Source organism: Musa acuminata, chromosome BXJ1-11 (assembly GCF_036884655.1).
Source record: "Musa acuminata AAA Group cultivar baxijiao chromosome BXJ1-11, Cavendish_Baxijiao_AAA, whole genome shotgun sequence".
Taxonomy (NCBI): domain Eukaryota; kingdom Viridiplantae; phylum Streptophyta; class Magnoliopsida; order Zingiberales; family Musaceae; genus Musa; species Musa acuminata.
In genome coordinates this window covers 3,882,435-3,899,960 of record NC_088337.1, presented here as the reverse complement: position 1 = coordinate 3,899,960, position 17,526 = coordinate 3,882,435, and the positions used below count along the sequence as shown (strand labels likewise).

At 45.7% G+C, this 17,526-nt stretch overlaps 2 protein-coding genes across 2 annotated transcripts; both read right to left on the bottom strand.

Annotated features, from left to right (window-relative positions):
- Positions 1–119: 119 nt before the first annotated feature.
- On the bottom strand, positions 120–1,472 carry LOC103970422 (peroxidase 5-like). Its single transcript, XM_009384194.3, has 2 exons — positions 1,180–1,472; positions 120–1,070 (listed from the first exon to the last, which is right to left on the bottom strand). The coding sequence occupies exons 1-2, from the start codon at positions 1,396–1,398 to the stop codon at positions 282–284; spliced, it is 1,008 nt and encodes a 335-aa protein (XP_009382469.2). The 5' UTR covers positions 1,399–1,472; the 3' UTR covers positions 120–281.
- Positions 1,473–12,122: 10,650 nt separating this feature from the next.
- Positions 12,123–14,331, bottom strand: LOC135596925 (uncharacterized). Its single transcript, XM_065089205.1, has one exon. It carries the CDS (start codon positions 14,246–14,248, stop codon positions 12,278–12,280), a length of 1,971 nt encoding a protein of 656 aa, XP_064945277.1. The 5' UTR covers positions 14,249–14,331; the 3' UTR covers positions 12,123–12,277.
- Positions 14,332–17,526: the final 3,195 nt, after the last annotated feature.

Below are 17,526 nucleotides of genomic sequence, written 5' to 3'. Positions count from 1 at the left end.
CAGCTCAAGTGACGTCCAAAGTCAAATAATACGGCGAGAACAGCTCTCCAGCCTTAATGCTTAGTCTAGGTTGTCAATACTTTACCAACTCATCACTAAACTCAGTTGTGAAGCTGCAATTACTAACGAAAGAACTTTCATTGAAATTAAAAGAACACAGATCGAACATAATTTGCTTAAACACTTACAACAAAATCGTGCATGGACTTGTTTTCAATGGGAAAAAGAACTAACAACATGATGCGTTGACATTTGTGTAAACAGATGATGAAGAGAGGAGGCTACGGGCGATGGTTCACCACCCCACACATCTTCCTGATCTCCCCCTGGCTTCCCGTGAGCACCTCGATGTAGCCCATTCTCACCATGGCCGCTGCGAACTTGGCCGCCCAAACCGACCCCAGCTTCGCGTCCAGGCGCACCAGCCTCGCCGTCAGCCGGCTCGCCTGCAGCGTCTGATCCGAGAACAGCAACCCCCTCCGCCTCGCCAGGTTCTTGTAGTACTGGTTGTCCAGCCTGCTCGGCGTCACCGCGTCCAGCGGCACCGTCGTCGGGTCCTTGCTGGTGAAGTCCACGGTGGAAGGCGAGCATCTGCTCTTCAGGTAGGCCGCGAAGGCGGGATCCATCGACGGGTCCTGCGTATGGGTGGCGTTGAAGTTGTACAGCCGCGGCGCAAAGGCGGTGCAGTGGGCGCGGCCGATGGAGTGGGCTCCCGAAAGCGTCACCATCTCGTCCACCGACAACCCCTTCTTGGCGAAGCTGTCCCTCAGCCCGGCGGCGGTGAGGTTAGGCAAGGGGATGTTAGTTAGAGCCTCCGAGTCCAGTGACACCCTCCCGTCGCGCCTTCCGGCGGGCACAGGGTAGTCGATGACGCCGGCCAGGTAGGCCGAGTCCCGCGCCGCGAAGGCGATGATGTCGGCGCACGACACCGTGGACGGGCAGCGTGCTTCGACGGCCGCCTTCGCTGCGTCGATCACTTCGAAGCCTCGCATGCTGGGGTTGTTGGGTGGCGCGTCCTTCTCCGCAGTGTTCCCCGGACTCGAATTCAGCAGCAACGAAGCATCACATCCCTGCAACACCCACACACACAACGATGAACCTTTCGCCCTCGTATTCTACGTGCGCAAGCACTGCAATAAGAAGAGAAGAAGGGACGCCGACGTCCATGCACGTACGTACCCTAACGAAGCAGTCATGAAAGTGCATCCGGATAAGCCCAGCGGCGAGGCCGGGGTTGTTGGCCACCGCCTCACTCACGGTTCTGCGCACGATGGCCTCCGCGGACGGGCACGTCTTCCGGTAGAAACCCAAGTGGAGGGAAGCCGAAGTTGAAGAAGCCATGGCGAGGACCGCCATGAAGACGATCCAACAAGAACGAGAAACGCAACCCATCATCATCAACCTTAATCTGAAGCTTTTCTTCGCTTGAGCAAGAAAGATTTATTTGCTTGAGGGATGCCGAGCCTGCTCTCAGGGATTGCCATTTATAAGAGTCTCACCGAGACGATCATTAAATGGTTGAAAGGTGCAGGTTTACTTAGTAAACCTCCAATTGGCAGAAGCCGTTGACAATCTCAAATATGAGTCGACCTGTTCCTCGTTTCATTGACGCAAGAAAGCGTGTCTCCGTGAGTTTGGTGACATTACGTACGGATTAATAGTAATTATGCAGCTAAATAAGCTGCAATCACCGCCTACGAACACTTCCAATGTTGATGATGTCAAGGTTAAAATAGACTCGGTCATGGCTGCAAACATTTGATGTCCAACAAAATGTTCGACGTCATGTCACGTAGTGTCATATGATTCATTTGTGATGGCAATAATCTTTCGTTTCATTATAAAGCTTATGAACATAACCTAAAAAGATTAACTTAGGTCATGATAGAGTATTTGATTTAATCAACGTAGCCAAGTCCACATATTGCAAGCAAAGAACAACTTGGCCTCTGAAAATTTCACAATTATTGGCCTATTTATTAGGATTGTGATAGGTGACATCACATCTAGAGGTGTTCAAAGATGACCGAGTCATGTAAGTTGCAAATTTGTAATAGGTCACCGAGTCATGCTAGGAAATTTCTTGCGTGATTTACTCTACATAAACAAGAATATTCATTATTGTATTCCCAATATTGGTGAGACAAATACAATAGCGAGTAAGTTTACCGTTCTAAGCTATCATTTAAGTCATATATTTAAAATATTTTTATTTATTTATATTATAAATAAGTGTTAAAGATGGAATTTAAATTTAGAAATAACCATAAGTTTCTTCATCAATTAAGTTAGTTCAAATCACTAAAATTTTAGTTTAACCACTGGAGACCCTATCGATCCTTTATTTGATCCAACTAAATGGCTGGACATAGTATCTAAATATTACTTTTATAATATTCTAGATTAGAAAGAATGATATTAGTGAGAAAATTATCTTTAAAAATCCACTCATAATCCTTAAGGTGTTCATTGATAGTAGAACTACTTCTCTCCCATATTATAAATCATGTCTGCCAAAAGTGATATCACTTTCTTACTCCTATTCTATTCTAGTTTTGAACCGAACTTCTTGTCTCCACTTTAAATCCCGCTGACTAAAAGAGATCATTACGTAAGATATATATAAATACATTTTGAGCATGGTGAGGAATTTCTTTTTTTTTTAATCACTCGAATTTACATGTGAAAATCTCAAATTACTGGCTTAAGCGTTGAAGGGATCAGACCGAGGAACTTCTCTTCACCTCATTCTTAGTGTAAATGATGCCTTGAAGTTACTCAAGAGCCATTTCTGAGATACTTCAGACGATCTTACACACTTGGGTCCGAATCATATCATTGACCAAGACATCAATGATATTTTCTCCTAACAATTTGGTATTATGAGAGCTTGATTTCGCGAATGTCCACCCTCTAATCCTTTTAATGAATGCTCCAATGAGGAGGCCCCGCCTCCAACTAGTATTTTTACTCATGGGAAGCAACTATTATCCTTCCCACAAGTGAATGCGTCTACTTCGGTACAAACGTTGGTGAAATACTTGCGTGTGATCAATGACCCAAGGCTCTCACCCCCAAGATGAACTTGAGCCATTTGCTCATCCCCACCGAGGTATTCCTAAACCTCAACTATTAAATGCAGATGCTAACAGGCTTGATACAAGCTATTGCCCAACTCCTGCCTTAGCTAACACAACAAGTGGCGCTGCCATCTCAGCCACGACCAACATCTCAACCACCACTTGCAACAACACCTATCATATCCCCCATGATCGATATGATGCCACCATCTTAAGACTGCCCAAGGCTTGTGGAATTACTAGCCGAAGGAATGACCTACTTCCCAACATTGGAGCCCGACGCACCATCGCACCATCGCTCTACTCCACCAAATCTAAGACCCAATCAGTGAATTCAATGAGTGGTTCTCTAAGGGTCCCATTGAGGCAAATAGACCAATGCCCATACGAGATATGGTAGGAGTTCCAATAGTCCAAGGGGAGAATCTAATTGATCCCTCCTTAGGTCAGTCTCCATTCACCCAAAATATTTAAGAGGCACTAATCCTCACCAACTTTCGCCTCCCATCATTAGAAGCCTTTGACAACAACATCGACCCAGTTCTACACACTATTGCTTTTAACACCTATATGTCTCTCGATAATATCTCGGATGCTTTGATGCGTCACACATTCCTAATGACGCTGAAAGGCCCAACGCGGAAGTGGTACACTCATTTGAAACCACTCTCGGTCAACTCCTTTGCTTAGCTCGCAAAGGAGTTTGAACTCATGGTCATTAATGGAGAGACCGTTGATGACCATGCTTGAGGTCCTCTAACAGGCCAATCAATTCATAACTGTTAAGGTGATTGTCTCAAGTAAGCACAAGGAGACGTGCAAAATGTCGCAGCATGAGTGACTATCATTGTTTCCTACCCCGAAGTTACCTCAACAAAGAAGACAAGACTGACTCGAGCTACCTCACCCAAGACCTAAGTTGACCCTACTTAACATGACAAGAGCTGAAGTCTTTCTTATAAGTAAAGGAAAAAGGGTTCTTGAAGGACCCTCAACCGATAAAGACGTCATTGGAAATGAGGGATATATCCAAGTATTATCGCTTCCACTATGACTATGTCTACGACACGAAAGACTATTGTAATTTGAAAGAGCAAATCAAGGAGCTCATTCATCGGGGGCACCTTAAAAGATTCGTCCGAAGAACATGGGAACCTTCACCTCGACTTCAGGGCCCGGTAGAGAGGTAGATCGATATCATCATAGGGGGACTAGTCTCAGGAGGGGATAACACATGGAATCACGGAGCCTATGCTTGAGCCACCATCAAGAAGCACTCGAAGTTGAATGATGATTCAAAAATAATTTTCAAGGATGATGAGACAGAGTACCTTAACCCAAACCATGATGACGCCTTTATGGTTTCTATAAGGATGATTAATGCTTAAAGAGAGTCATGATCGACACAGATAGCTTCGTCGATATCCTCTACTTTAATGATTTTCAAAAACATAGGCTCTCGATTAATAATCTCACTCATATGATTTCTTCATTGACGGGGTTCATTGGTGACTTTATCTCTCCTCTCAGGACCATGAGTCTACACATTACATTCGATGAAGAACCCTGCTCTAAAATAATGATGACTAAGTTTATGGTGGTCGACATCCATTTATTGATCATAAACTGACCCACACTTAACAAATTGAGGGCTATGGTATTGATCTATCATATGGTGATGAAGTTCCCAACATGAACCAACATTGAGGAGTTGAAGAGCAATTAAGGAGTTCCGTCGATGCTATATGACACAAGTTTCCTTACCAAAGAAGATCTAGTCTGAGACATCGCCATTGGACCATCAAGATTTTGCTAAGCCCTTTCAACATTTGGAGCCTATGGAGCCACTGGTCAAAGAACCCTTCCCCTAGGCAAGGCTCATCCTAATCAAGTTATCAAAGTTAGGGCAACACTCCCTGAGGAGAAATGAGTGCTACTCATTGACTTTCTTAGGGAAAATGCCGAGGTGTTTGCATGTTACTAAGAGACATGCCAAGAATAGACCTTGACATGACCTGTAAAGCAACCTGTGAAGTAAAAACCTCATATGTTCGCTCCCAAACATTAGCAAGTGATTAGTGATAAGGTGGACAAGTTATTAGGGATAAGGTTTATTACCAAGATGTAGTACCTCCAATGGCTTACTAACATTATATTGGTTAAAAAATCTAGTAAAAATTGGAGAATGCATGTTGATTATACCGATCTCAACAAAGCATGTCTTAAGGACAGCTACTCTCTTCCTCGGATTGACCGGTTGGTTGATGTTGCCTCGGGCTAAGAGCTTCTCACCTTCATGAATGCATTTTTGGGATATAACTAAATAAGGATGGCATCTCAAGATCAGAAACATACCTTTTTCATCACGGACCGAGGTATATATTGTTACAGAGTCATGTCATTTGGATTAAAAAATACGAGGGCGACATACCAAGGGATGATGAATAAAATATTCAAGTATTAGATCAAAAAAATGTTAATATGTATATGGATGATATGATAATCAAAACCAAAATAATCAAGTTGCATATGATGGACTTAGTTAAAACATTTAAAGTTTTGAAGAGATACAACATATGTCTTAACCCATCCAAGTGTGCTTTCAGAGTTAGCTCAGAAAAATATCTCAGATTCATTATTCACTAGAAAGGAATTGACGCAAACCCTGAGAATTTCTATGCCATATTGGAGATACATCTACCTCGGTTGGTGAAGGAAGTGTAATAGTTAACAAGATGAATAATGGCATTTAGCTGGTTCCTATCCTAGTTCGACGATAAATGCCTAACCTTCCTATGGGTAACGAAAAACCCCAAAAGATTTTCTATGGACCCAGAAGTGCTAAGAGCCATCAGATTTTCTATGGACCGAGAAGTGCCAAGAGCCATTTGAAAAGCTGAAGCATCACCTTGCCCTATTGCCATGGCTCTCCTCCATTTTGGGCGAGGTTCTCAGTTTCTATCTTGCTACTATTGAGCAGACTATTAGCTCGATATTAGTGCGAGATGACTCGAGAGTCTAAGGACCCATTTATTATATCAATTATATACTAAATATTGACGATAAGAAGGCTCCATCCCCCATCGAGAGAAGCTGACTTTTGTGCTAATATTGACGATAAGAATGCTCCATCCCTATTTCAAAGTGCATCCGTGATTACCAACTAACCATCCAGGTAAATCCTTTCATGATTTGACATCTTGGGATGGATGCTGAGGTGGTCGGTGGAGTTGGGCAAGTTCGACATTATATATGTTATGTACTAATGATCGTCATTAAGGCCTAGGCATTAGCAAATTTCATATCAGAGCTGACCCCTTTGCCTGAAGTTGAAGTCAACGAGCACGCCCCCTTGGTGTGGACCCTATTTGTAGATGGTTACACCACATCGGAAAGGGACAATGTTGAACTTATCCTGAAAGGTCTGAATAGGCAGGTATATGAACAAGCTATTCGGTTCGAGTTCAAAATATCCAATAATAAGATAAAATATCAAGCATTTCTTTTAGGGCTCCGACTCACTCGAGAGCTCTAGGTGCATGACTTGACGATGTTCAGTGACTCACAATTGGTCATGAGCTATATCGATGGAAGCTACAAAGCTCGAGATGGGACTATGATGAAATACATTACCAAGATGCAGTGGTTAGCCCAAAGATTCTCCCAGGCTGATGCACTAGCCAACTTAGCCTCCACTTGAGCTCCAAAAAAAGACTAGCCGATAGTCGAGATGCTATCGACTCAAACCATTTAAGGGCAAGACGTGACCATGGATAAGGAAGAATCGAGTTGAATCGACAAGATTCTATACTATAAAAGAGAAAGGGCACTCCCTATTGACCGTGTGATAACTTGAAGGGTCGCACATAATCAAGTATGGTATTATATAATTAATGATAGCGTATCATAAGTCCTTCAACTAACCCTTTCTTAGATGTCTGACATTGTGAGATGCTAATAGAGTACTCATTGAGATCCACAAAGGTATTTATGGGGAGCATATAGGCAAGCAAATTATTGCATTCAAGGTGCTTTTGTTGAATCTCGTATTTTGATAATGAAACCAATTGATAGTATTTATGATTTGATCTGTGTTTTGAGTGATGCATGATGCTTCGATCAGGATGAGACAATTAAAGTATGAAGAATCATGTTGGGCCGGAGGAAAACATGTCAAATGATTAGACGTCGGGCCGGAGGATCGGTCGACGTATCGACAGAAGGCTTCGGGCCAAGAAGAGCAGATATTGAGCTAAGGATATCGGAGTTGCAGAGTCAACTAGCCGATTGGGCAATAGGCCGCAAGAGAGGATGATGCACCGAAGAATCGGACGAAGCATCGATGGACCAATGACATGCCGGACAGCAAGATTCATGCTTAGTAATAATTGTCTAGATCGAAGTGTATTTTATATGTGCAAGACTAACTACGATAGTAAGACATGAAGCAAAATGAAGTCCCAGAGTCAAGGACGCGATTTCGTTAGGAGTTCGAGAGTTCGTCGGAAGTCCAGACATTCGTTGGAAGTTCTATAGGAACCGACCGAGAAGTCCAGGAGCTTGCCAAAAGAAGCTCGTCGGAACTCGCCAATAAGATCGTCGTGAAGTCCATGAGCTTGCCGAAAGTCTGTTGGAATATTGCCAGGAGATCGTCGAAAGTTCGCCAGAAGCTCGTTGGAAGAAACCAAGACCTAGGGACATGTTTAGCTTAAGTATGCCTTAGATTTCGTAGTTAGCACATAATTAGGATTGGATTTGGGCCAACCCAATTATGGGCTAGTTGGGCCTATGTAAGGACTGTGTTAAGCCCAATGAAAGGCCCAAACAATGACCCAAGAGATGGCACTGTCGTGGCACAGTCTTCGAGACTATGTCGGGCGGTGGTACCGCCTAGTGCAGTGTCAGTATCAGACTGACACTTGCGGTGGTACCGCACGAACCCAAGAAACCCGGGATAAAATATTTTTAGGCTCCAAGTTTGAATCAACTTAAGGCCTATAAATACCCCTCTCATCCTTGGTTAACAAATATAAGCACAGAGAGTTTAAAAGTGAAGAAACGCTGTTGCAATCACTTGAGAAATCTCCTCCTCTAGTCTAAGTCTAGAATTCTATTTAGGAGTGTGTGTGCTTGTAAAGGTTATCTCCTAAACATGTGAAAAGGAGAAGAAGGGTGTAAAAGGTGGTTGGTCTTTACCTATTAAAGGAAGACCGATAGTGGATGCCGGTGGCCTCGACGGAAGAGGAATCGGCAAAGTGGATGTAGGTCACAACGACTGAACCACTCTAAAATCTGGTTTGTATTTTGTCTTGAGCAATTTACTTTACTGCAAACTATTTTACTTGCTTACTGCCTTCAATACATTTACGAACACGCTTTCAAGTTAAGCATTTCCGAGTTCAGCTTTTATCGTATGAAAAGTTTTCGGAACCGACGTATTTTACTACTGCATTCACCCCCCTCCCCCTCCTAGTGCTGCTCTTGATCAAGGGTTATACTGGCCGACGTTATGGCAATCGCTTATGCTCGAAAGCACAACTAGTGTCAAAGTTTTGCTCAAGTACAACACTAGTCAATGGTTCCTCTAAGCCCGATCGACTACACATGACCCTTCGCCCAATGAGACATGGACCACCTAGGTCCCTTTCTACTAGCTTTCGGCCAGATGAGGTTCCTTATCATGCGAGTAGACTACTTTACAAAGTGGGTGGAGGTTGTGCTACTAGGTTCAATCACCGAGAAGCAAATCAAGGGATTTGTATGGAAAAACATCATTACTCGCTTTGGAATCTCGAGAGCCCTTATTATCAACAATAGAACTCAATTCAACAATGCAACATTCAAAAAGTTTTGCCAATCTTATGGGATTTAGTTAAGGTTTAGCTTAAAAGCTCATCCCCAAACCAATGATTTTATTGAGGTTACAAATCGAGTCATTGTTGAAGGATTAAAAAAAAGGATCGTTGGGGCAAAGGTCACCTTGGTAGATGAGCTACCATGTATAATGTGGGCCTTCCATATGACACTTGAAATTGGCTTGAGAGAATCGCTATTCAGCCTAGCATTTAGCATCGAGGTTGTTCTACTACCTGAGATAGTGCTTCCAACATCTCAGGTTGAGAGCTTCGATAAAGAAATCTCCGAAGAGAGACTTCGAGCCGGACTCGACCTGATCAACAAAGTTAGAGCCAAAGCACATATGCAGGTGTTGAAATGCAATAAGGTGGTAGTCAAGCTCTACGACCGAGGAGTCCACCCTCGGTGGGTTGGACTAGGGGACTTGGTGCTCTGAAAGGCTAAAATCAGTGATCTAATCGGATCCTATGAGAAGCTACATCGAATTAAGAAGGGCTATACTGAGTCATCGAAATCATTTGAAACGAAACATATTGCCTTAAGACAACATAAAGTGTGAGATTGCTGAGAACGTAGCACATCAATAACTTCAAAAAGTTCTATCACTAAGGTCTTGTGTGTTGAAAAGAAAGGCAACCCCTCAACATTGGATGTTGGCTTGTTAGGCCAGGGGCATCAATCGAAAAATGTATTTTTAAAGTATTAGGAAATAAAAGACGAGAATTTCATTGCTCCCAAAAGTACTTACACCTACCAAGTTAGGCTTTCACATCCGAAATGAAATCCCAACCTATCAAAATAAAATGTTGGTAAGGTGGATAGAAGGAACGAGTTGACCAAATCCACCCAACAACCAAAAACAAAAAGGAAGATATCAACAATTAGTGGTACAAATTCAGGCGGCAAGGTGAGGAAGTAAGTTGATGCTATCATCTAAGGGCATCTCGGTTGTTAATGGGATATTCTGGTGCTTAGAATAATCTATAAATGGATCCTCCTCGAGCTCCAACTTATGATACCTCTTCTTGAAGTGAGCTAAAGCAATTTGATACCCGAACTGGTATGAAACTTACCTCATCTTCTTAAGGCCTTTTCGGAACCTGATGGACACCTTGTAGTCAATGATCGCTTTATTCCAATATTTTGGTATTCAGCCCTCCTCCTCCTCTAGTACTTCCTTTAACTTCTAGGCCCTCTCGATGGCAGCCACAACCTCCTCGATGAGACCTAAGCTATGTGCCTTCACTATGTCCAGCTCCCGAGTGAACCGTAGAAGCTCATCCTCCATCACACAGATGTGGCACTGCTTGGCGTCCTCCGGTTGATGCATTAGTTTGGTTGCATGAGCCTCCACCTTAGCGACAACAAAGGAGACTTCCCTTTTCTCCATCCTCTCGACCTTCGCCTGGAAGTCATCAATCATAGCAGACTGCTGGTGAATGACAACGCCAACATCCCGGACATGATCAAAGAGAGCTATCATGTAGTAGTAGTGCTGCAAATCACAAAATGGATAAGTTACCAAAATGGAGCTGAAGGAACTAATCATAACCTAACTTACCATGACTTTGTTTCAAGCATAGGTGTCAATCAAGACCTTAAAGGGAGAGTAGTAAAGCTACTTCACTATCCCTGGGCATAAGGAACCACAATAGTACTACTCCATAGATAGGCCTTCACCCTACACCTTTTGCGCCCCATTTAGACCTACCCACTGGGCCTATAACGATGGCTCTGAGGTCGAGTCTGGTAGATCGACCATCTGTAAGGTCGTAAAGGGTAAGGGTTTTTCCTTCCATAAATCCAATATCGACCTTGGCCTGCCCCCCTTGTTTTCCAAGCTCGACTTAAAACTTTGGCCTCTTGGAGGTGCTGCAATGGGGGAAAGCTCCATCTCCCAAGTCAACTCTTCGAGCATGTCGCCCCTTTGAGGATGCAAGATCTTCTTCTTCCTCTTTGTTATGGCCTTATGTTTCTTTAGTGACCAGTTGCAAGCAATCCAAGAGAGGGGCGCTCACCATTGAATTGCAGTCATTAGAACTCATCATGGACTCCAAGTCCTGAAGAATTCTTGGGTCCACAAGAGAGACTCCTTCTGAAGAAGAGGACCTGACCTCCTCTACCATCGAGTTGTCCAAAAACACAGCACAAACCTCAATCGACTGATGACAAGAGGATCGAGAATAACTTATATAAGAGATGAGAGACATCCCGACCTAAGATAGAGGAGCAGAACTAACACCAAGACAAAAGGCTTGAAGACCCACTCGCCTTGTCGGGAACCGGGGTGAGGGAGAAAATACTCATAAGGAGGCCCTGTGGGCAACGCTGATAACTCTCGAGGCTCTAAAAACTATGAATTTTATAGGCTCATATAGAGAAATGAATCTCATCATATAGGCGGAGGGCATTTATTAGGAGGAGACCGATCTCTCTCCTCCTGCGATTAAGACAAGTGTCCTTTCGAGGGTAAATCCAAGAGGCCTACCATAGCGGGAAGGTTCGAGACTTGCCATGGCAAAGACAAAGCTTGAAACCCATCACGATAGTGAGAAAACTTGAAACTCATCATGATAGAGAGAAAACTTGAAACCTATCACGATAGAGAGAAAACTTGAAACCCATCACGATAGAGGGAGAATTTGAAGCCCGCCACGACGGGAAGGTTCGAGACTTGTTACGATGGAGACATAAGATAAAATATACCTGAGGCATGTGAGTCGAGGCACCCGACCCACATCAAGATAAATCTACTACAGTAGAGGCGTAAGACGAAATGTGTTTGAGACATATGAGTTAGGACACCTGATCCACATCGAGATAAATCTACTACAATGAAGGTGTAAGGTGAAATATGCCTAAGACATGTGAGTAAGGACACCTAACCCATGTAAAAAATAAATCCGATATGGTAGAGTTGTATGACGAAATGTGCCCAAGGTATGTAAGTCGGGACACTCGACATGCGTTATGATAAATCTACTATGACGAAGGTACAAGACGAAACATATCCGAGACGTGTGAATCAGGACACCCAACCCACGCTAGAGGTTTTTTTTTAAAATTCAACCCACGTCAAGATAAATTCACTATGGTAAATGATCATACACACGGGTCCGAACTATGTTTGATTGATCAAGATATCAATAATATTTTTTCTTAACACATATAAAAAAAAAAAAATAATTTATGTTTGAATAAATATTAATTTTATTATAATATACTTTCTCTTCGTAGATTCAGTTTCCTTATTCAAGTAATACACTCTTTTATTGATGTTGCTACGTGAACTCATAACACCCACATATTTCGACATCATTGATACGTCACATCGCCACGACTCATACGTCGCAAGTTATCCACAAAGGCTCGTCGAACTGGCCGCGAAGCTTCTCCCCGACGTTGGGCCCCAGCGAAAGCGACCCCAGCGACGGAACATCGCTGCCCGAGTGCCACGTTGGCGTCCCGTTCTCGTAGCCGTTGTAGGTGAGGCGCGTGAGCCCCGTCCCGTCGAGTCGGCACGCGTACAGGTCCCCGTAGGGCTGGAAGTGGTTCGGCAACGAGACTGGCTCGGCCGTGACGGCGCCAAGGTTGGCCGCGAATACGAGCCACCGCGAGTCCGGGCTGAAGCACACGTGGTTGAGCCTCTCCCTCCCCACCTCCGCAGACCCCGGCGGCCCTGCCACGTGCACCCGCCGCAGCCCCGTCCCGTCCGGCCGCACCAGGTAGATGCCGAAGACGTCCGGGTTGGATGGGTCGTGCCGGTTCGAGGAGAACGCAATCAGCTCGCCGTCCGGCGACCATACCGGCATCGTGTCGATCCACTCCCCCTCCGTTAGCCTCCGCACTCCGCCGCCGCTGGTCTCCCCCTCGACGGCGTCCACGATGTAGAGGTTCTTGTGGCCGGACCGCCCCGAGCGGAAGACGAGGTAGCGCCCGTCGGGGGAGCACGCTGCGAACGCGTTGTTGCCGGCGTCGGCGCGGGTTAGCACCTTCATCTCTGTCTTCACCTCCTCGTCCCTGCTGCCGTCCAGGTCGGCGGGATCGAAGGTGACCCGAGCGATCTGGACCGTTGCCTTGGCGGAGTCGAAGATGGGGCCGATGGAGGTGAAGATGACCCCATTCTCCGTCGGGCTCCACGCTGTATAGAACGCCGACGGCTCCTTCAGCAGCGTCCACCGCTTGAAGCCGTCCGACCGGATCACCATCAGGCCCGGCGAGGTGAGGAAGTCGCCGTTCATGGTTATGAAGCGGCCGCCGGGGGAGAAAGATGGGAAGGTCCCGTGGAGGCGTTGCATCCGAAGGCCGCTCACCGGCGAGCGCACTGGCTGGAGGTGGGGCACGATGGAGTCCCCTGGGGCGAATTCCCCCCGGAAGCGGTGGTACCCCAGGTGGCCCGAGTCCGGCGAGAAGAAGGGGTTGTAGTGGTGGAGAGAAGGACTGATCCGCTCGGTTACGGGGAGAAACTTATCGGATTCGAGGTCGAAGATCTCGATCTGCCGATAACTCGAGCCCTTTCTGCGCGTGGCCACCGCTATCCGCTTGCCGTCGTGCGCCGCCGCGGGGGTGAATGCGTGCAGCCCTGCCGGGGTGATTCTGCGGGCTGCGTCGGGGCCTCCGGCGTTCTCGAGCTCCGCGGTGAGGTCCGACCTAAATATGCTCCACCACCCGTCGTTGGCCTTGCGGTGGAAGAACAAAGTGGATTCACCGGCCCACGCCGGCCACCCACCGCCGCTGCAGATCACGGAGCGGCGGGAGGGGTCGGAGGCGCGGAAGACGACAACCTCGGTAGCAAGCTCGTGGAAATCGCCCTTCCACGGTGCGGAGCCGTAGGAGGCGACGGCGACGAGCTCGCCGGAGCAGGACACCGCGGGGCTCATGTCGGCGAAGCCGGGTGGTGTGAGCCGTGCCGTCTCACCGGAATCGAGCCGGGCAGAGTATACCGCGCACCAGCTCCTGAACGGCTCGGCGGGCCGCTCGTGGGCCGAGACGAAGAAGACCCGGCCATTCCTGACGGTGGGGCGGTCGTGGAACAGGCTGTCGGAGAAGGCGGGGAGCGGGACGGGCGCCCGGTCGCGGGAACTGGACCGGAAGAGCCGGGCCGAGCCGGTCCGCTCGGAGACGAAGGCGATGGAGTCGCCCTCGTCGACGAACTGGGCGTTGAAATTGACAGAGGTGCCGTCGGTGTGGCGGCGCTCCGTCAGTTGGGCGGCGGGGTCGTCGAGGTCGGGGGAGACTGGGACGGAGAAGACGTCGAAGCCGTAGTGGGGCAATCCGACGGTGGTGAAGACGATGGTACCTTGGGGCTCCATGATGCGAACGGACGGTAGAGTTCAGTCGGTCACGAGTGAGTGAAGCGAAGTGGGTTACGCGGCGATCGTGACTTACGCCGTGCTGATTGTATAGGGCGCGAAGGCGGGTCGCCCGGGATGGGTTGCGTCCTGTGATGGATTTCCTCCTGTGGAATGATGCCACGTGACGTTACGATGGGGGTTCGGTCGGGGATGCGGTTGTGACGTCGTGACAAATACACGTCAGGGATTTATTCCATGCACACGACGCGTTCACACGATGTACGTCGTGACAAATAAACTCAGGGATTTATTCCATGCCAACGGCGCGTTCACACGATGTACGTCGTGACAAATAAACTCAGGGATTTATTCCATGCCAACGGCGCGTTCACACGATTAACCAATAAACAATAAACAGAAAACAAAAAATATATATATCAATCTACACTTAGATGAGTCTAAATGCACATAATTCAAGTAAGTAACATTTAAACAACTCATCAAACGTATATAAATAATTAAACCGGGCTTATCCAACATGAAAAATAATAATAGTGTGGAGCAAGTAAGGTAACTAATAGGAAAAATAATAATGGAATATCATGAATCTTTTGTAATGGAAATGGGATGATGAGATTACGATAATGAGATTGATTCACATTTAAACACAGACTCTAAATAATCCTAGTCATATGTTACTCGAGAGATATCAATATAATCAAACAGACTAGTGTGCTGTATATTCGTCCATATGATGATGGTAGTTAGTCTCATAACTGCTCATGTGGGGACACGGCTACAGTACAGATGCTCATTGAAAAATGAGTTCATTGATTGGTCTGCTTATGGAATGCTGGATGGTTGATGATACCTCATTATTAAACAACGATTTTGTTATCCTAGTGGTATACATGGTCCCTAGACTTGAGACACAAAGGATGTCCTATATGAGTACTCCACTCTTTAATACCAGACTTATAGGTTTGGAAGTTCTTTATCTAGCACAACTAGTTATTGAGAGTGACAGCCAACCTTACGAGGGCTATTGAGTGTCGATAGAGGATTATCCGCTCTCGGTATCATGAGAGGAATATCTCATGTGTTCTTGCTTAGACAAATTCTTGGCCAAGGTCATTCAGATTAAGAGAGAAAGAGTTCTCTGGGAGAATCTAATTAAAGCAAGATTCGAGGAGAAATCATATCGGTCTGACAGCAGCATAACTAATGTACAGTCTCTGGAATATTAGATGGATGAGAGACTATAGGTATATAGTAACTAAGGATAGATATGTTCAATGGATTAAATTCCCCTATCTCGTTTGAGGATTGTGGCGTAGTGGCCTAGTACGTTCGTAGTCGATGAGTCGAGTGAATTATTATGGATATAATAATTCATTGAGCTAGAATAAGTTCTGACATGTATGACTCACGGCTTCCTCGATATTGAGCCTAGAGGGTCACACACATATGGTAGGTGTTGTGATGAATAGAGGTTCGAATATGAGATATTCGTCGGAGTTCCTATCTTATTGGATATCCAATAAGCCCTTGAATTATTGGATCCTATGAATGAGATCTAATAAGAGTCAATGAGAGATTATTGGATAGAGATCCACTAATCTAAGAGACTTGGGTAGTTGGATGGAGATTCAATACCTAATAGAGTATGATCCATTATGATTAAGTTGATAAGAGACCTATATAAATATGAGAGAACTAAAGGGTTATAAGTTGGGCTTCTTGGTTGCCACCTCTTATTCTCCTCTCCCCTTCTCCTCCTCATATAACAAGTGTGGAGATTTGGATAGCGATTCAAGGAGTATCTTCGTAGCCCCTACCATGTGGATCATCGCTAGAGAGGATGACGCTTGACCTCCTTCATTCTCTCCCACAGATCTGTAAGAATTTAGGGATATACAATCTCCCTAAGTAACATAACAATCTCGCTATGACGAAGGAACAAAGATTGCCACGAACAAAGCCTGTGAAACCAAACCCGCGACTCAAACACTCAGCACACTAAAACAAGACATTAACTATGAAACCCAACCTCGACAGGACAACGTGCCTCAAACCCCCTACCAGAGCCCTGAAGCACGGCTTCCGAGGGGGATGAATGATAGAGAAAATAACGACGCTGCCAACTCACCCGACCACCCAGACAATTACATGAGCGGAAGAGCCCACAATCTCCCTTTATAGCCGACGATAGGATCTTGATTCGCCACCCCCTACTCATCTAAAAAAAGGCCAACAACAAGGCCCATCTCTCTCTTCCCTTTGCCAAAGTCGTCTACTACAAGCAAGTTGACGTTTCTTTCACCAACCACGGTTTCGAGAAGGCCGACACGCCTGACGCCAAAGAGCATAAATCCCTAGCAACGTGGCTCAATTATCCTCACTCCTTTTACCAGACAACTGGCTCAGGAGACCATCCCTTGCTTAACCCTAACATGCTCAAAACCCTAACATGCTCAAAACCCTAACAAACGACGTTCTCATGGTCGTCATTTCCTTATGCCACCAATAAAGGGGTGTGCTCATCAACCATCATCATTAATGAGCCCTCGGGCGATATAAAGAGCACCCTAACTTGTCGTTGGTCTCTTGCCACCATCCGCCTATGTATAAAAGTTAGCCCCCAAACCTAAAGGGGGCAAACAAAATCAAACTAAACTCTTCTAAACTCTACCGAACTCTTCTCTACTCCTCAATTAACTTAATCATTGAGAGGGTCGAGTCGTGACATCCCCCAACACTGACCGCTTATGCAGGGGTCTCGGTGAAGCTAAGGCATGCCTCGGGGTGATACCGAATCCATCTCGACAAGGAATTCGTTCCCCGAGATGACCTCAAATCAACCTTTGCAAATAAGCAGCACCTTGGGATCTCGCCTCCTGGCTCGACTACCCGCTCGGATCGTCCCCACGTGACCTCCGTAGGCCTCTTGGATAGACTTGTATTTTCGAAATCAAATCAAACCGTATTGACTCTATGGTCAATGACACCAACACAATAAAGTAACAAAGAAAAAAACTCATTAATAACAAAATATAACATTTAATATCGCCATGATTAAACTAAAGAAATGTTGAGGTAGGAAATCAAGAGATAAATCCTCATATATATATATATATATATATATATATGATGCCACTGAATTGGTCGTATAAAATCATTCGTATCGTGTCGGGTGATTGAATTGAGATCCGATTCCTAACCGGGCCGGATCCGTTAACTATCGTGCCCTAACTGAAGCATCCGACCCGGCCAAAATAGACGAATCCGCCGCCTAT

Coding starts and splice junctions, on each gene's coding strand:
- LOC103970422 (XM_009384194.3), bottom strand. CDS start 1,398: ATGATGATGGGTTGCGTTTCTCGTTCTTGTTGGATCGTCTTCATGGCG. Junction 1,071..1,179: donor TTCATGACTGCTTCGTTAGG/GTACGTACGTGC, acceptor TGGGTGTTGCAG/GGATGTGATGCTTCGTTGCT.
- LOC135596925 (XM_065089205.1), bottom strand. CDS start 14,248: ATGGAGCCCCAAGGTACCATCGTCTTCACCACCGTCGGATTGCCCCAC.